Source organism: Anthonomus grandis, chromosome 2, assembly GCF_022605725.1.
Source record: "Anthonomus grandis grandis chromosome 2, icAntGran1.3, whole genome shotgun sequence".
NCBI lineage: Eukaryota > Metazoa > Arthropoda > Insecta > Coleoptera > Curculionidae > Anthonomus > Anthonomus grandis.
Window position 1 is genome coordinate 23,480,730 of NC_065547.1, and position 18,692 is coordinate 23,499,421.

Sequence of the window (18,692 nt, forward strand, 5' to 3'; positions counted from 1 at the left end):
TTTATATGAGTTGTGGCTTAATGGACACTCCTGTTTTCCTTTGCATCTTTGGTCCTTAGATTCAATACAACCTTCTTTATGCTAAGATCTCTTTCCAATACATTGTTGAGATCGCCTCATCCTCATTTTATTCTTCCTGTCCTACAGATAAAAATGCTGCGTGGTGCACTTAACATTTCAGTTTGTCAGAAAATAAAAAAAAACATATTTACTTGTTTAATTATTTTTCAAGAAGGCAAAAGAAACTTTCGAGCATGCCATTTGATTTCTAATAAAAAAACTGTTGGATATTGCTATCTAGAAACAAGAGGTGAGAATTGAAACATATTAAACTCTAGCTGTCATGCGCAATTTGCTGGATAAACCAAAATAGACTTTAAAACAATATTCAATTTAACATTTATCAATACGCATCCGCTTATGCACTTTAACGCGCGTTATTATCAGGAAATTCTGCCTCTCGGAAAAACTTTTTCCATCCTTTCGACTTCAATTATAAAATTTCCCACTTTTTCTGAGCCACTCTTGGAAAATCAATAATGGATAGGACAAAAGGCGCCAGTTTAATGCGGGCTGTTGCGGGATACGTGTTAGGGGTGATTATAACCTCACTTTTCGTGCGTTTTCGAAAAAAATGAACAGGAAAATGAGCTGGAAAAACGAGCATAGTAGGATATGCGAATTAATAATTATCCTACAGAATCGCTGAAAATCGCTGAATAGTTGTGTATGTAGTGATTAGAAAGATGAATCCGTCTGAAAACTGTGATGAACCCTCCAGTAAGTAGAATATTAGTTTTTGTAAATATATTTTACTCGTACATATCTTTAGGATATGCAGAGTGTAATAGGCCCGTATAATTGTTAGTATTCGAAGTAATTTACATTTTACGGATATTATTTATTTTAACCATTCTTTTCGTTATATTATCAAAGCAAAATAAAGAATATTTTTTAGTTCGTGAATTTCATTACTAGTAATAAAACTATTAGAAGTGGAAGATCTCGGCCTATGTAATTTAGCTTAAATTTAGCTTTGTGTTAATGTCTATGATTCTTTCAAAACATGCTAGGTGGATATTGCTTTAAATGAATTAAATCTGAGGTAAGATGAATGTCTCCGAAATAACAATTAATTTTTTGACAAAAAGATAGAAAGCATTAAATTTTATGCAAGTGTTGATTCTACGTCTGCTCTGCCAAAACCGCCAACACGACCTGATACTCTTAAAAATGTCATTCCGTTGCTTATTAAGCCAAGAAATATAATAGGAATTCACTAAGTCGATGTTAAATTAGAAATTGAACCGAACGAGTTAAATAAGATCACCCTTAATTAAACCAATTAATACAGAAAATAATGGGGTTGTGATTAATAATCAACTGTAGTAGCAAATAAGAGATGCCAGTCAAGTTTTTGAAAACCATACGAGAATAACACACCAAGAAAAAATGCACATTAAAGCTTCCACAAATAAAGAAATTTTAAAACAAGAACGATAAAAAAAAGACATTCAATATTATTATGGCAACTAAAAATGTGAATATGGAAGATATCACAAACTGTTTAAAACAACAAAAACAGTTTATCTAAGATGACGATGACCTTAATGTAAACTGTGATCCACCGATTAGGCTTTACTTAAAAACAGCCTCGACCTAAAAATTTCTAGCGATGAATTAAAAGTTTTCATAGGATTACTTATCCTTAATGGTATAAACGTTTTACCGTCCAAAAGAAATTAAGATACTATATATGCTAATAATATTAATATACTAATATATAAATACTTATTATTAAATGCTATGAGACGCGACAGATTTTTTTTCATTTGCAAATATATTCATGAGATTGACCAAACTGGCAAGATGCGTAAACTTCTTACAGTTATAGATCATTTGAAAACAAAATTTCGTTGCAGAAGAAAATCTGTCAGATGATAAATCAATATTCAATGATCCGGTATTTTGGTGACCACGGGTGTAAACAATTTATCCGTCGAAAATTTGTACGATTTTGGTATAAAGTTTGGTACCTTAACACTCCCATCGGATACCTTATAAACTACCAAATCTATCAAGGAAAAAATTCCAGATCTAACCTATGCTATGAAGAAATAGTTAAAAAGCCATCAACACCTTTCTTATAAATGATTGGCGAATTGTGTAACAAAAAGACATTCAGATACAACTTTTTTGTCGACAATCTTTTTTAAAACTATAAGCCTTTGTGTACTTTGTATAGACTGTTTTCATAAAATTTCTATACACTATTTTTTAACAATTTTATTCAGCATGTGTATTTAGAAGTAGACTTAGGGTTAAAGGTCCCAAATAGGAACACGTGTTTTTTTCTTCGATTTATTTTATACACTCGTTTTGTGAGAGCTTCAAATCATACTTTGGACACTTGTAATAAGCTGAATGCTAAAAAAGCGTTAAATTAAAAAAAAAGTATTCTCGGTTTTAATGGGCTAAGGAGTAAGGGTCTTACATGTTCACACAGAAGATCAAGGCTTTAAATTTCGCCCGGAAATATTCTCTCGATAATGTATTTGGCAACTGCGCTCGGTTTATGTTTGGATGGTGTATCTTTTGTATAGTATTAGTATTTAAAGGATGTTTTGAGTGATCTTAGTGCGGCTTTTCAATTAATAATAAAATTAAAAACTTCTTTTTTGCTGAAAAATTTTGAAGTCTGAAGTGGATTACATACAGTGCGAGTCTTGGAATAAATTCGATAATAAATAATTGGAGGCGTGTTCGGAAAAACGCTCAGACACGTCAATTGCGATTATAAGTCTTTATACAGGGTGTGCCATGTAGGTGCTAATATCAACGTTCCTATTTTAAATGGGATATCCTATACTGGGTGGTGCGTCGCCGAGCGGCTTTTTATAGAAAAAATTTAAGATAACTTTTTGAAGAGACCAATCTGGCAAACCGAAAATTTGCTAATTTTGCAATTACATTTAATTGAATAATTCAAGATTCGCCTATTAAAATTTTTTGAAACTTTGCACAAGGGCTTGCCAGATTGGTCTCTTCAAAAAGTTATCTTACATTTTTTCTGTAAAATGTACAAGAAAGCCAATAATTGACCCCCTAAATTTATGGAATTTCCTATGTTCCGCTCGGCGACGCACCACCCGGTATGTTGTTACATTTTTGGATTTTCCACAAAATTCCAAACATGTTGATGTATCACATGCCATACCTTTATTTACCTGTTTTTAAAATACAGGACGTTAAAGAAAACGTATTTCATAAACTTTAAGAGGGTTTTTTCAAAAAAATTTTCTATAATAAGTGTTCGAAATGTAAACCATTTACTATTTGACAATGCCCTAAACGTACTACAAATTCATTTTGACCGTCCTATGCATTCTGGAGAAATGTTTCGATACTCTTGCCTTATTCTAGTTTTCAACTCATCAATATTTGCCGGCTTGGTCACATAAACTTTGAATTTCAAATATTCCCATAAGAAAAAATCCAGCGGAGTCAAATCGGGCAATCTTGGTGGTCATTTAAAAGGTCCTCTCCTACTAATCCATCTGCCTGGAATAATAATATCCAGAAATAATAATATCCAGATAGTTTCGAACAGGTCTTGCAAAATGGGGTGGCGCACCATCTTGCTGAAACCAGATGTTTTTATTCGGCATATCAGCTTCTATTGGATCAGGGAATAGAACAGCTAGATTTGGAATTAGTTCTTCTTGTAAAAACTGTAAGTACTGGGCCTATAACTTGCTGACGTAGAATTGCTGCCCAAACATTTACTTTTTCTGGGTGTTGAGTGTGGCCTTGCCTCATCCAACATGGATTTTCTTGTGCCCAATAACGGCAATTTTGACGATTTACTTCTCGAACGTTCAGCATAAATGTCCACTCATCAGAAAGAGAATGTTTTCTGTAATAAGATTATTATTCTGCATTAATTCCATAAATTGTTCACAAAATTCAATTCTTATATCTGAATCTTCTTCATTGAGTTCCTGGAGAATTTTTAGTTTATAGGGATGAATTTTTTCTACCTTCAAGAACCCTTACTACTCAATTCGAGCAATTCGCGTGCTACATGCCTAGTGAGAAAATTAGGATTTTCTTCAATGGCTAATAACACATTACCGTAATGTGGGGCTACTTGCCCACCCCGGGGTAACTTGCACACCACGTGTATTTTTGTTTACTTTTTTTTAGGTTATGTTATTTTGTGTTTTATCGCGGGCTTTCTGTTGTTACAGGTAAATAAAGTATAAAAATGTTTCGTACGTACAAAAAAACGAGCAAGAAATTACCGGAATTACTCAGAGAACGACTTGCGCCAAGCGGTAGATGCAGTAAATGCGGGTATGTCGAGGAAATTAGGAGCCGAAACTTTCAAAGTAGAACGGACTACGTTAGGTCGAACACTTCTTGGTGCACACTCGAAATCAGTTGGTCATCCAAAGGTTTTAAGTGATCAAGAAGAGGCTCTCATTTCAAAGACATTGGGTGTTAGCAAATTGGGGATTTACTCTCACAAAAATGTTCGAATATTCAAAAATAACTTCCCTGGACCTGCTTTCTTACAATTATTTATAAAAAGGAACCATTTAAGCGTTAGAATGGCTTTAAACATAAAGAGATCCAGAGCATCAGTGGATCGTAATGAAGTTTTAAATTTCTTTAATAATATTGACTTAGCAATTAGAGAAGTAAAAAGCTCAAATTTGTATAACTATGATGAAACCAACGTTACAGATGATACTGGGTCCAGGAAGGTGGTAGTGCCAAGGAACACGAAGAGAGTGGAAAGAGTTCAGGAGCATTCCCGGGCTACGATCAGTTTAATGGTTTGTGGAAATGCAAATGGAGACCTTTTACCACCAATCGTTGTATATAAAGCTTTAAATCTTTATGACAACTGTACGCAAGGTGGATCACGAGGAACAAAATATGCGAGCAGTGCGAGCGGATGGTTCGACATGAACTTATTCGAAATGTGGTTCTTCAAGCTTTTCCTGCCTCACGTCGATCCACCGGAGAAAATAACGACCAGATGATTCTCGTTAGTGACAACCTGGTAAGCCACTTTTCACCACAGGTGATAGAGGCATGTGGTACAAATAACATCTACATAACTCCCTTCCCAGCCAATACCACGCATTTAATGCAGCCCCTGGCCGAATTTGCGCCTATGAAAAGAAAATGGAGAGAAATTCTCGATCAGTGGAGAAAGGAGTCGCGGTTCCAAGGTTGTATCCCAAAAGAACAATTTACGAACCTACTGGACAGATTGTGGAAAGGGGTAAGTCAAAATGTAGCAGAGAATCTCATATCACGATTTAAAGCAACTGGTTTGCATCCTGCAAATCCCGACGAAGTTTTAAAGCGCATTCCTGGTGGACTAGAAGATGCAGACATCGAAAGAGTCTTAGACAACAGCTTGGTTGATTTGTTGAAAGAGCACCGTGGAACAGGGGTTGAGAAAAAACGCGAAAGGGGAAAAAGTCGAACCTGGAAGTGATTCGTCTCGCACTGTTACAGACCCTAATATTTCTGAAAATCCTGTAACCGTTCCTGAGGAATTTCGAACTACAGCCGAAGAACCAGGAACCTCTTCATCTAGCGTTTGGTCATGCACTCAGCAACTCCCTATCAGGAAAAGCAAGAGAGAAAGAAAGACTAATAACTCCTAGTGTGGTATCTGCAAGATTAACTGGAAAGACAGAGGCGCAATTGATTGGATACAATGCACGAAGTGTCGAGCTTGGATTTGTGGACCCTGTAATAAAGACAGCAAAGACCCTTATTTTGAATGCGAATGGTGTGAGGATTCGGAAGACAATGAATCTTCAGTCGATGACAGTGGTGCCGACAAGGTGACAATAATAATTAGCCAATGTTTTGTTTTTGTTACACTTGTGATTTTTTCAAAGAATATGCCTTATATTACCAAAGTTTTGCTAGATAAAGTTTGTTTATTTTTTAATAACTTCTTATTAATATTTCTAAGCATTTATAGGTAGAGAATTTGTTTTTAAGTTTCATATATTTTGACAATATATTATTTTTTCTTTAAAAATATTTGATTTTTATTATACTTGATTTTTAATTGGTTGAAACGGTGGCCCTTGTTATAGGTTTTTTTCATATGATTAAGGGGTAACATGCATAGAATATGCTTTAGAATGCAATTTATAAACATTTTTTCATGGATGTGCAAGTTGCCACAACCATGGGGTGACTTGCACACCCCACAAACAAATGTTTTTTGGGACCAATGGCTGCATTCTTCCAATTTTTATACCAGCCATGGGTAGCCCTTAAATAGGTCGGTACAATGTAATTTTTGCAAAGTTGTAAACTTACAATATACGGGGGTACATTGGGAAATGTGCTGAAAACGTGTGCAAGTAGCCCCAGTTTACGGTAATTTTGGTGTCTTAAACGCAGATCGACAAGAACTAGTTCTTGTTCTTACGTGACTATTTTCCCGAAACTGTTTTTCAATCTTGCTTATAGTACTTTGAGATATGGGTGGTAAATCAGGATACTTCTGTCTGAATAAATGCAAAACTTCATTTTGGGTTCTTGTTCTATCTCCGTACCCAATCATCATTAGGATGTCAATCTTGTGTAGTCAATCAACTTAAATAGCCCATTTCGTAAAAAAATTTAAAAAAACTTAAATCTGATTATCCGACAGTAAAGGCACGTCTTGTAGCAATGTCAAAATTATAAAAATACCACATTTTTATAGGACCTTCATAAAATACATTACAAAAAAAAACTGTTTACTAAAATGCATATTTTTTTAATTTAAAACATTTTTAAACTAAAAAATCAAAACTTAAAAACAGGTGAGTAAAGATATGGCATGTTTAGAATACCAAAATGTTTAGAATTTTCTGCAGAATCCAAAAATATAATAACATATAGGGCGTTCCGTTTAAAATGAGAAAGTTGGTATTAGCCCCGCCTACATGGCACATTCTGTATAAAAAAAATTATCGTAAAAAAAGCGCAACTTACAATCTCAATTGACGTGTCCGAGCGTTTTTTCGAACACGCTTCCATTTATTTATTATCGAGTTTATTCGTTACAGACTCGCACTGTATATTGGCAAAAGGAAAATTGAAATTGAAAATTTTAATTTTTTTTTATTTAATAATGCGCCCATAGTTTTAGACATATGGGGCATTATATCGATTAAATAATAGCGGGCGTAGACTATAAATAGCTTGCACACATGCAGAAATATTTAGAACAAAAAACACAAAGTGGCAACATTGCCTACTTTTTAACATATAGGTATTCTACGTTGCCAAGTTGCTTTTTTTCATTAACTTTTATGTTAAGAATATTTTTTATTCTAAAAAGTTTTTTGTTTAGTCTTAATATATATATTATTAGTTAGTAAATACAAGAAAACTTTAAAGAATACATTTTTTAACTGTTATAAAGTACAACACGTTAAAAAAATATTCAGTAGATTAAGAAAAATATATATTGTATGAAAAATTGGAAAATCGATTTGACATCATTGTCTGAGCGATGATGAGCTTAAATACATCGCCTATCGTTTGCAGCTACGCTTATTCTAGGCTTTCAGTGTTCTAAGTGTATATATTCTAGCAATAAAGAAAATGACTTGACAGCTGATAATTTTGATTTATGCTATAAATTTCAAATTCGGTTGGATACTCTTAGCTATCGATAAAGGGGTCTTAACACGACCGTGTAAGTCGGTTAGATCAATCATCTGCCTCTCAGCGATGACCGTTAAATACATTATATTTTTAGCGCGTTAATGTGAGTTATTTGAATCAGCATCTCGCTGCAAACATTCTAATTTCTTTCTATACATATGTACGACACCGATTTTGCCGGCCATTTAAGGGGCCTATGGTTATATAGGTTACCCGATGACAGACATCGGTCCTAACCATATATCTTTGATTACTGAGAACAAAAGCTGAAGAAATATAAATTATAATATTATTAGAACTAGGTTATTTAATGGAGCCTTTATGCAGCTTTAATTTCAATAAACTTTAAAGTAGTTCGAGATCTTACTAAAAGTAGCTTAAATAGTAAAGAAGGAATTGACATAAGTCATTTGTTAAGTTGCTTTAAACTTGTGACACGGACCACATAGAAGCCTTTCAATTAATTTTGAAACAAAATACTCATTATACAGACAGATAGCCATGCTGAATTCTAAGCTGAATCTAAAAAATAATGATGTAAATAACGGATGGCGTGCGAGTAGTTAGCATCGTCTTCGCACACGCTCCTTGATTTTTGTTGTTTATGGAGTCATTACCTAAGTTTATTAAATAATTTTCAAAGTTTTGTCATAAGTGCAGCACAGTTAATATTAATTCCAAGTAGTTGGGTTAAAATAGTTCCAGTGCAGTGAAATATTGGTGTTTAACTGATTCCAAGTTGTTGTTCCTGTCCGCCATAATGGGATTCTCATCTACAGACCTGCGCGAGATTAAATCGCAAGTAATAAGCATTTTTAACGACAAATTTCTGCAAGAAATTGTCGATAAAATAGTCTCCCGCATTGAAAAACAGTTTGAGGAGAAGCTAAACTTATTAATAATATGAATAAACTTATTAATAATATATAAACTTATTAATTATATAAATGATAATGATTGCTCTGTCCTGGTGAATAGGTGTACTATTCTGGAGGATAGAGTCCTTGAGCTGGAACGGGAAAACATAAAACTGCGCACCACAACAGATTGCGTTGAACAATCCCAACGAAACATGAATATACGCATTTTTGGGCTGCCCATGGATGTAAACGAGAACCTGCATTCGAAAGTAACCGAATTGTTTACCGAACAGCTAAAAGTAAATATTAATAGATCGGATATAAAAAAGTGCTACCGTGTTTTGGCCAAGGCACGCAATGATAGTCCTCCTGCAGTTCTCGTGAACTTCGGTAGTGATATGGCTCGTGTTTCGGTACTAAAAGGTCGCAAAAATTTGAAAAACAGTAATATATTTATAAAGGAAGATTTAACTAAAAATCGCCTTTTTCTACTTAATAAGGCCATTGACTTGTTTGGTGTCAAAAACGCATGGGTCCTGAATGGAGTTATTTATACTAAGTTTAACAATAAAGTGCATCGTATACCTAGTGAAAGTGACTTAATTAAAATAAAGTCTGCTTAGCTTAATAATGGACAGTAATTTAATACGTTTTGTTATTGTTATCAATACTCATGCAATTTCGATTTTCGGTAAGAAAATACTTTTTAACCAATAACTTAATCATAATTACAAAATTTTTTTGCCTGGTTTTGGTTCTATATGAATAATTATTATTTTTTACAAAGTAATCCCGGGGCATTGTGTGGAAGCGCTGTTTTTTCTATTTTGTTTTCTATTGTTTTTGTTTTTAGGCTAAGCTATTTATTATCTATATATACCTGTATAGGGAAACACTGATATATTTTCGAGCTTGCATAACATTAAATTTTTCCGCATTTTTCCTATAATTATACATACATATATTATTGTTAATAAGAATCAAATTGGTTACTGGATGATGACTACTAGTAAATTCAAAGTTGGCCACTTAAACGTAAGATCTATCTTTACGGGTTTTGCTGAATTACGTGATATGATAGAAGCAAATAATTTTGAGATATTTTTGTTGTCTGAAACTTGGCTGTCTGAGGGGGATGATTCTGACACATTTAAGATTCCGGGTTACCAAATGTTTAGAAAAGATAGGGTCGGCAGGGGGGGAGGTGTGGCTGCTTTTGTTAAATGTACATATCAAGTTGATATATTGACTTTTGATTTTAATATTAATCCTAAACTTGAATACCTTGTTTTTAAGATTAGGTTGGGAAATAAGTATTATGGCTTTTGTGTTTTTTACAAGCCACCAACGCTAAATTTTAGTGCATTAACCGCTGACTTTGATAATATATTTTCATGTCTTTATCCTGCTGTAGAAGAAACTTTTTGTTTAGGGGACTTTAATATTAATTTATTGAGTCTTCAAAATCCACTTACTACACTTTTTGAAAACTACAACCTACATCAAGTAATTGAAGAGCCCACACGAGTAACGGCAAATGTAAGTACTCTTTTAGATGTCATATTTGTTTCTAATGTGCTGTTGGTTTCTAATAAGGGTGTGTTATCGGCTGATGCCGTATCCGACCATAAAATTATATATTGTGAATTAAATTTAGCAAAAATAAATTGCAGTCAAAAAATTGTTAGGTACCGTTGTTTTAAAAATTTTAATGTATACAATTTCAATGCAGACATGCACAATTTGCCGTGGGATAATATTTTTTACGAAAATGACATTAATATGAAGATATCTATGTTTAATAACTTTATTTTAACCCTTTTTGATAGGCATGCGCCTGTCCGAGAATCTCGCATTACTAAGCCTAAAGCACCATGGCTCACAGAAAACCTAAAAATCTTTATGAGACAAAGGGACGATGCCTTGCGTATATTCAAACAGTCAAAACTATTGGAAGATTGGAATACTTACAAAGGTTTAAGAAATTTTACTTTGTCTCGGGTTCGGAGAGAGAAGAGGAAGTATATCGATTCACTTTTTTTAAATAAAAGAGAACCGAGTCAGCTGTGGAATGCACTAAAAAGTTTTAATATTTGTAAGAATAAGGATGGTCTAATTCCGTCGTTTCTCTCTGATCCCAATGAGATAAGTAATTTTTTTGACTTAACTGCGCAGGTCAATCCAGGCTGTGAGGAAAAAACGTCTTATTATAATAATAACTTTTATAGAGATGCGAATATGTTTAGTTTCCATTTAACGAGTCCGGATGAGGTTAACAAAATTTTAAATAATATAAAAACAATTGCGATAGGTACCGATCAAATTTCTTCATTAATGCTTAAGTATTGTAGCCCCTTTGTTGACTTGTACTTAACCCACATTATAAATTGTTGCATAGAGATAAGTTACTTTCCTGATCAATGGAAAACTTCAATGGGAAAACCTTTGCCTAAAATGTCTACTCCTACAACTCTTAATGACATTCGCATTATAAGTATTTTGCCTGCCGTTTCGAAAATTTTTGAAAGAATTCTTTATAATCAGATATATAACTATTGCTTATCTAATGAAATAATACCAAATTCACAATGTGGGTTTAGGAAACATTTTAACACTTCGGTAGCACTTTGTAATGTAACTGATGACTTATTTAGAGCTTGTGATAAAAACATGCATACCGTTTTAGTGCTGTTGGATTATTCTAAGGCGTTTGACACCATTAACCATAATTTGTTGTGCGCTAAGCTTAAGTATTACGGTTTTAATAATAACTCCTATTTGCTTTTAAAATCCTATTTGTCTAATAGATATCAAACGATTTTTTCCGATAACAGAAAGTCTGAACAAGTAAGTATTAGTTGTGGAGTACCGCAGGGTTCCATTTTGGGTCCTTTGCTTTTTATAATGTATACCTCAGATGTTTTAAAATCGCTTAAATATTGTAAGCTTCAGGCATTTGCTGATGATACGCAAATTTATTATTGTTTTGATTACAGCGACTATAAAGAGGCCGAATCACTCATAAATGAAGACCTGCAAGCACTAGGCTTAAACTCAAAAAATCACAATTTAAAATTAAATCCTAATAAGTCCCAGCTTATGATATTTGGTAACAAAAATCAAAGAGAGTTTTTAAAATCTAATATAAATATTAATTTCGATAATACAAGATTGGAATTTGTAAACAACGGTAAAAACTTGGGGGTTATTTTGGATGAACAATTAAGATTTAAGGAACACCTTAAAAAAATTTTTCAAAGAACTTTTATGTCCCTGAAAACATTGTATAATAACCGCCATATGTTAAATGTAAAGTTAAGAAAACAATTATGTGAATCCCTTGTACTGTCTCATTTTAATTATGCTGACGTAGTTTATGGGTTTTGTCTAGATTTGGAAAGTCGGGTAAGAATTCAAAGGGTCCAAAATGCTTGCGTTCGATTTGTTTATGGACTCCGAAAATTTGACCATGTATCTTATTTATATAGAGATATTAGATGGCTTAAAATGGATATGCGCAGGATATTACATTTTGCAGTGTTTTTATTGAAAATAATTAATGACACATCTTCCCCTGTCTCCCTTAAAGAAAGACTAATTTTTCGGGACACTGTTCATGGTTTAAATATAAGGTTTTCTAAAAGAATTACGGTTCCACTTCATCATAGTGTCATGTTTCAGAGGTCATATTCTTATAATGCAGCAAATATTTTTAATAAAGTACCAACAAACCTAATTAATTTATCAATTCAATCTTTTAAAATAAAATTCAAGGAACATCTATTTAATTTGCAAACCAATGGAGATTTTTTTTAGTGGCTTTTGTTATTTGTGCAATTTTTCTGGCAAATTTAATGTTTGTTATGCAAGTTTCTTCTAGTTTTTTCTGATTGTAATATTTAATTAATAATTTATTGTAATTTACTAATTAATTTGCCTAAGATAATTTTTTTTTTAACTACCTAATTTATTTACAGATGGTAAAGTATAGCTTCTGGTTCAGTAGAGTAGCTCTTTAAAGCTAGACTGCGCCAGTGGTTTATGCTACTTTTTTTTTTAATAATGTTTTTTTTTTCTCAGCTATGTTTATGTAATTTTAAAAATAAAAGGCATATTTATTTATTTATTTATTTATTTATGTGTCAAAATTCAAGTTTATACCTAATTCTATACTAAAACTTTTTCATTGACAAATAGAATAGTAAACGAATATAAAATATTTGTTAGAACAGAGCAGTCAAGGATATATTCTTATATACCTTCTATATATACCTTCAATCGATACCGTTTAATAATGTTTACAATATCGTTGATGTTAATCAAAAAGTCGTATTTATTAACAACGCTATAACTAGCCTATTTGATATTCACGCTCCTCTTAAAACAACTACATTGCCTAAAAAACCCTTCATACCCTGGATTACAGAGAATATTAACAAAATGCAGAAATTAAGAGATGCAGCTCTTCAGCAGTTTAAACGCACTAAACGTCCAGAAAATGGGAATATTATAAATCATTAAGAAACTTAACAACAGCTTCAATAAGAATGGAACTCAAAGCCTATTATAAGCATAAATTTAAAAATTGCAGTACTCGAGAAAAATGGGAGGAACTTAATAAACTAACTCCGTCTAAGAAAAAAGATATTCCGGTGCAGTTTAATGATGTTGATCAATTTAACAATTTTTTTATAATCTACTATCTCATTATCTCTCTACTATCTCAAACCAGCCTTTAGATCAGGAACTTTTAAATTTTTATTCAACCAATAAAAAAAGTGACATAGATTTCTCTTTGCAGTTCAGAGCAGTGGAAAATTATGAGGTATTTAACATAATTAAAAAATTTAAAAAGATAAAAACATGCATACCGTTTTAGTGCTGTTGGATTATTCTAAGGCGTTTGACACCATTAACCATAATTTGTTGTGCGCTAAGCTTAAGTATTACGGTTTTAATAATAACTCCTATTTGCTTTTAAAATCCTATTTGTCTAATAGATATCAAACGATTTTTTCCGATAACAGAAAGTCTGAACAAGTAAGTATTAGTTGTGGAGTACCGCAGGGTTCCATTTTGGGTCCTTTGCTTTTTATAATGTATACCTCAGATGTTTTAAAATCGCTTAAATATTGTAAGCTTCAGGCATTTGCTGATGATACGCAAATTTATTATTGTTTTGATTACAGCGACTATAAAGAGGCCGAATCACTCATAAATGAAGACCTGCAAGCACTAGGCTTAAACTCAAAAAATCACAATTTAAAATTAAATCCTAATAAGTCCCAGCTTATGATATTTGGTAACAAAAATCAAAGAGAGTTTTTAAAATCTAATATAAATATTAATTTCGATAATACAAGATTGGAATTTGTAAACAACGGTAAAAACTTGGGGGTTATTTTGGATGAACAATTAAGATTTAAGGAACACCTTAAAAAAATTTTTCAAAGAACTTTTATGTCCCTGAAAACATTGTATAATAACCGCCATATGTTAAATGTAAAGTTAAGAAAACAATTATGTGAATCCCTTGTACTGTCTCATTTTAATTATGCTGACGTAGTTTATGGGTTTTGTCTAGATTTGGAAAGTCGGGTAAGAATTCAAAGGGTCCAAAATGCTTGCGTTCGATTTGTTTATGGACTCCGAAAATTTGACCATGTATCTTATTTATATAGAGATATTAGATGGCTTAAAATGGATATGCGCAGGATATTACATTTTGCAGTGTTTTTATTGAAAATAATTAATGACACATCTTCCCCTGTCTCCCTTAAAGAAAGACTAATTTTTCGGGACACTGTTCATGGTTTAAATATAAGGTTTTCTAAAAGAATTACGGTTCCACTTCATCATAGTGTCATGTTTCAGAGGTCATATTCTTATAATGCAGCAAATATTTTTAATAAAGTACCAACAAACCTAATTAATTTATCAATTCAATCTTTTAAAATAAAATTCAAGGAACATCTATTTAATTTGCAAACCAATGGAGATTTTTTTTAGTGGCTTTTGTTATTTGTGCAATTTTTCTGGCAAATTTAATGTTTGTTATGCAAGTTTCTTCTAGTTTTTTCTGATTGTAATATTTAATTAATAATTTATTGTAATTTACTAATTAATTTGCCTAAGATAATTTTTTTTTTAACTACCTAATTTATTTACAGATGGTAAAGTATAGCTTCTGGTTCAGTAGAGTAGCTCTTTAAAGCTAGACTGCGCCAGTGGTTTATGCTACTTTTTTTTTTAATAATGTTTTTTTTTTCTCAGCTATGTTTATGTAATTTTAAAAATAAAAGGCATATTTATTTATTTATTTATTTATTTATGTGTCAAAATTCAAGTTTATACCTAATTCTATACTAAAACTTTTTCATTGACAAATAGAATAGTAAACGAATATAAAATATTTGTTAGAACAGAGCAGTCAAGGATATATTCTTATATACCTTCTATATATACCTTCAATCGATACCGTTTAATAATGTTTACAATATCGTTGATGTTAATCAAAAAGTCGTATTTATTAACAACGCTATAACTAGCCTATTTGATATTCACGCTCCTCTTAAAACAACTACATTGCCTAAAAAACCCTTCATACCCTGGATTACAGAGAATATTAACAAAATGCAGAAATTAAGAGATGCAGCTCTTCAGCAGTTTAAACGCACTAAACGTCCAGAAAATGGGAATATTATAAATCATTAAGAAACTTAACAACAGCTTCAATAAGAATGGAACTCAAAGCCTATTATAAGCATAAATTTAAAAATTGCAGTACTCGAGAAAAATGGGAGGAACTTAATAAACTAACTCCGTCTAAGAAAAAAGATATTCCGGTGCAGTTTAATGATGTTGATCAATTTAACAATTTTTTTATAATCTACTATCTCATTATCTCTCTACTATCTCAAACCAGCCTTTAGATCAGGAACTTTTAAATTTTTATTCAACCAATAAAAAAAGTGACATAGATTTCTCTTTGCAGTTCAGAGCAGTGGAAAATTATGAGGTATTTAACATAATTAAAAAAATAAAAAGTAAAGCCTTTGGATCAGACGGTCTTAACATAACTCTTCTTGAGCTTTGCTGTCCTCATATTTGCGAATATATTACACACATAATAAATAAATGCTTAGAAACTAACTATTTTCCCAATTGTTGGAAGGAAGCCATTGTCTTAACCCTTTCAAAAATAAGTAACCCTACTGACTATACACATTTTCGATCCATTAGTGTGCTACCAACTATGTCTAAAATATTAGAACGCGTATTGGATGTACAAATAAGGAACCATATTAATAGATTTTCAATATTACCCATTAAGCAATCTGGATTTCGCAGTGGATATAGTTGCGCAACAGCAATGGCAGATATTACCGATGACATTTTTCGTGCCCAAGATAATAACAAAGTCACTGCTCTGGTATTGCTAGATTTTACTAAAGCCTTCGGTTTTTTAAATCATCAAATATTGGTAGCCTTACTGCACTACATAGGATTCTCAAATCATGCTATAGCTTTAATAAAGTCATTTCTAAGTAATAGGTCTCAAATGGTAAAAATTGATGCAACCTTTTCAAGTCGTCTTTCAGTTCTTAATGGGGTGCCTCAAGGTAGTATATTGGGGCTACTACTATTTAGTATTTATACAACATGCTTTCCTCAATATCTTGAATACTGTAAGTATCACTTCTATGCAGATGATACGCAGTTGTATCACTCCTTTGCACCTTCTGATTATTTAACTGCTTTGAACCATATAAATGCTGATCTTGATGCACTTGTTAAAGTCTCTAGTAAACATATGTTAAAATTAAACCCTAAAAAATGTGTAGTTATTCTCTTTGGAAGTAACGTTCAAATAAGGACTATTTATGAAGAATTTTCTTTGTTTGTTGAACATCAAAAACTTCAAGTAGTTGAGAGCACCAAGAGCTTGGGTTTAACACTCGATTCACAGCTAAAGTTTAATGGACACATATCAAATAATCTTAAAAAGTCGTATTGTGCTCTAAAAACCATGTACCCTCATCGAAATTACTTAGATCTGAATATTAAACGTGAGCCATGCGACTCTCTTGTGTTGTTAAATTTTAATCATTCTGATGTGGTTTATGGACCTTGTCTAGATGGTCAAGATTCCTATGGAGTTCAAAAAATGCAAAACTCTTGTATTCTTTTTACTTATGGTATTAATAGGCGAGGTCACGTATCACATAAGCTTAATGATCTTAAGTGGCTTAATATGTTTAATAGACGTAAGCTACATTCCAGTGTACTATTTTATAAAATTATTAAATACCGCAGTCCTCCCTACCTATACAACAAAATTACATTTCGGACAGACATTCATCACTTAAATTTAAGAAGTAAATCTTTAACTATTCCTAAACACAAAAATTAATTTTTCAAAAAACCATTCTCTTATAATATTTCTCATATCATTAATGCGCTATCACCCGATATAACTGATATTTCGAATTCCATTTATAGATTCAAAACAAAAGTAAGGCAAATCTTATTAGATAATCAGTAACATGCATATTAGAGCTAGAAGATTTATTTTTCATTTTTCTTGTTTATAAATTGTAATTGAATGGCTAGTATTAGATATATTCTTCCGTATTTAATTGTTGTATTGTTGTAATCTGTACCAAATCATCAACTACCTAGATGTAATGTATGTACATTATATCTAGTAGTTAGTTTAATTTATTAGTTGTTAGTTTAATTCGTTAGTTTTATTTAAAAAGTAGTTTAGTTTAAAAAGTTTTTTATGTTGTAGCTATATAGGTAGAACAGAACCTGCATTTTCAATGCAGGAGTCTGATACATTGGCTTTTATTTATCTTAATTATTGAATACACCTGTAAGTTTATATTCTATGTAATTTCCATGGCAAATAATAAACGTTATTATTATTATTATTATTATACTACTTACTGCTTATCGCAAAGGAAAATCGTTAAGAGTCAACGTTTGATTATTGATTTATCTTAAAAATTTTAAATAAAACCTTAGAGAAGTAGCTCTATTGTTGCCAAAGAATTTTTTTTATTACAGAGCTTGTTTTCTTAATATATTCAATATGTGAGCAAAAGCAAATTGCGCTCTGATTCTGCCAGAGTGCAGTTTATGCTATTTGCAAGGCGAAGATGAGGAACATAAGTTTGTCTTGCAATATCTATTGTGGACTTTCATCATGCATATCCGCAAAATATTTAGGTAAAAATTGGAAATATTTTTGACACTGCGTCCCATGACTCCCTGGGAAATGTCTTAAATTTATATGGAGTTAGGGGTTTGGTGTTACAGGTCTTATTATTTGAGGGATAAAAACCAAATTTAATTAATAAATAATGAATTTAGTGAACTTACATACATATGTTATTAGGGAAGTTATTGGCCCCATACGTTTCATAACATATATTACTTAACTTACTAATACTTACAATGGTTCACTAATATCATCTTGTTTGTACCGTTTCCGACGATTTCGAATAATTGGGTCGTTTCGAATATTGGGATTAGCACAAAACTTTATCATGATAAAAAATCCATTAAGAAATTTAAAAAATCTTAGACCTTAAATCTTACAAAGCACACATTTACCTTATTTCATTCGGGTTCTTTACGTACTTAAGACTGTCCAGCTCTTATAAAATCTTATTGCTATTAATCTTTATTATTAAAAATACAATTACAGGTTTGATTGCCTAAAATAAACGAACAAATGTTTCCTTAAAATCTAACAATCCTTCAATACTAATTTCTATGATTTAGCACAGGCAGTTATTTGGAAAAATGTACCGGAAAATTCGGCACCCTATTAATGACTCAGAACAGTATGATTAAAGGGATGGGGTTAAGGTGTTTTTTATACAAGCGGTTACTGATGACATTCGTGAAGCAATGCCAGAAACTCAATACCAAGCAAAGCAAACTCGATCAATCGATCAACATTTACCCCTGCTCTGTTAATATACGGATAGTAATTATAATATCACGGACCCGGTTATTACTTGTCTTTCACAACATTAAGGAGATAAGTAATAATTAATAAACGCGGCTACTGCCTGCCCTTTAAAACACGAAGAAAGACAGTGTCCAAACAGTAGTTTT

At 32.0% G+C, this 18,692-nt stretch overlaps 1 protein-coding gene across 2 annotated transcripts in view; it reads left to right on the forward strand.

Annotated features, from left to right (window-relative positions):
* Window positions 1–640: 640 nt before the first annotated feature.
* The window catches only part of LOC126746567 (multiple C2 and transmembrane domain-containing protein), a 248,048-nt gene continuing 229,996 nt past the window's right edge, over window positions 641–18,692 (forward strand). Inside the window, exon 1 of one of the 2 annotated variants that reach the window (XM_050454923.1) lies at window positions 641–780. In XM_050454923.1, coding sequence (XP_050310880.1) covers window positions 747–780 — 34 coding nt within the window. In that variant the 5' untranslated portion in view covers window positions 641–746. Of the gene's footprint in view, window positions 781–8,856; window positions 9,253–18,692 lie in introns of those variants that run through there. The other variant, XM_050454906.1, reaches the window with a different exon arrangement.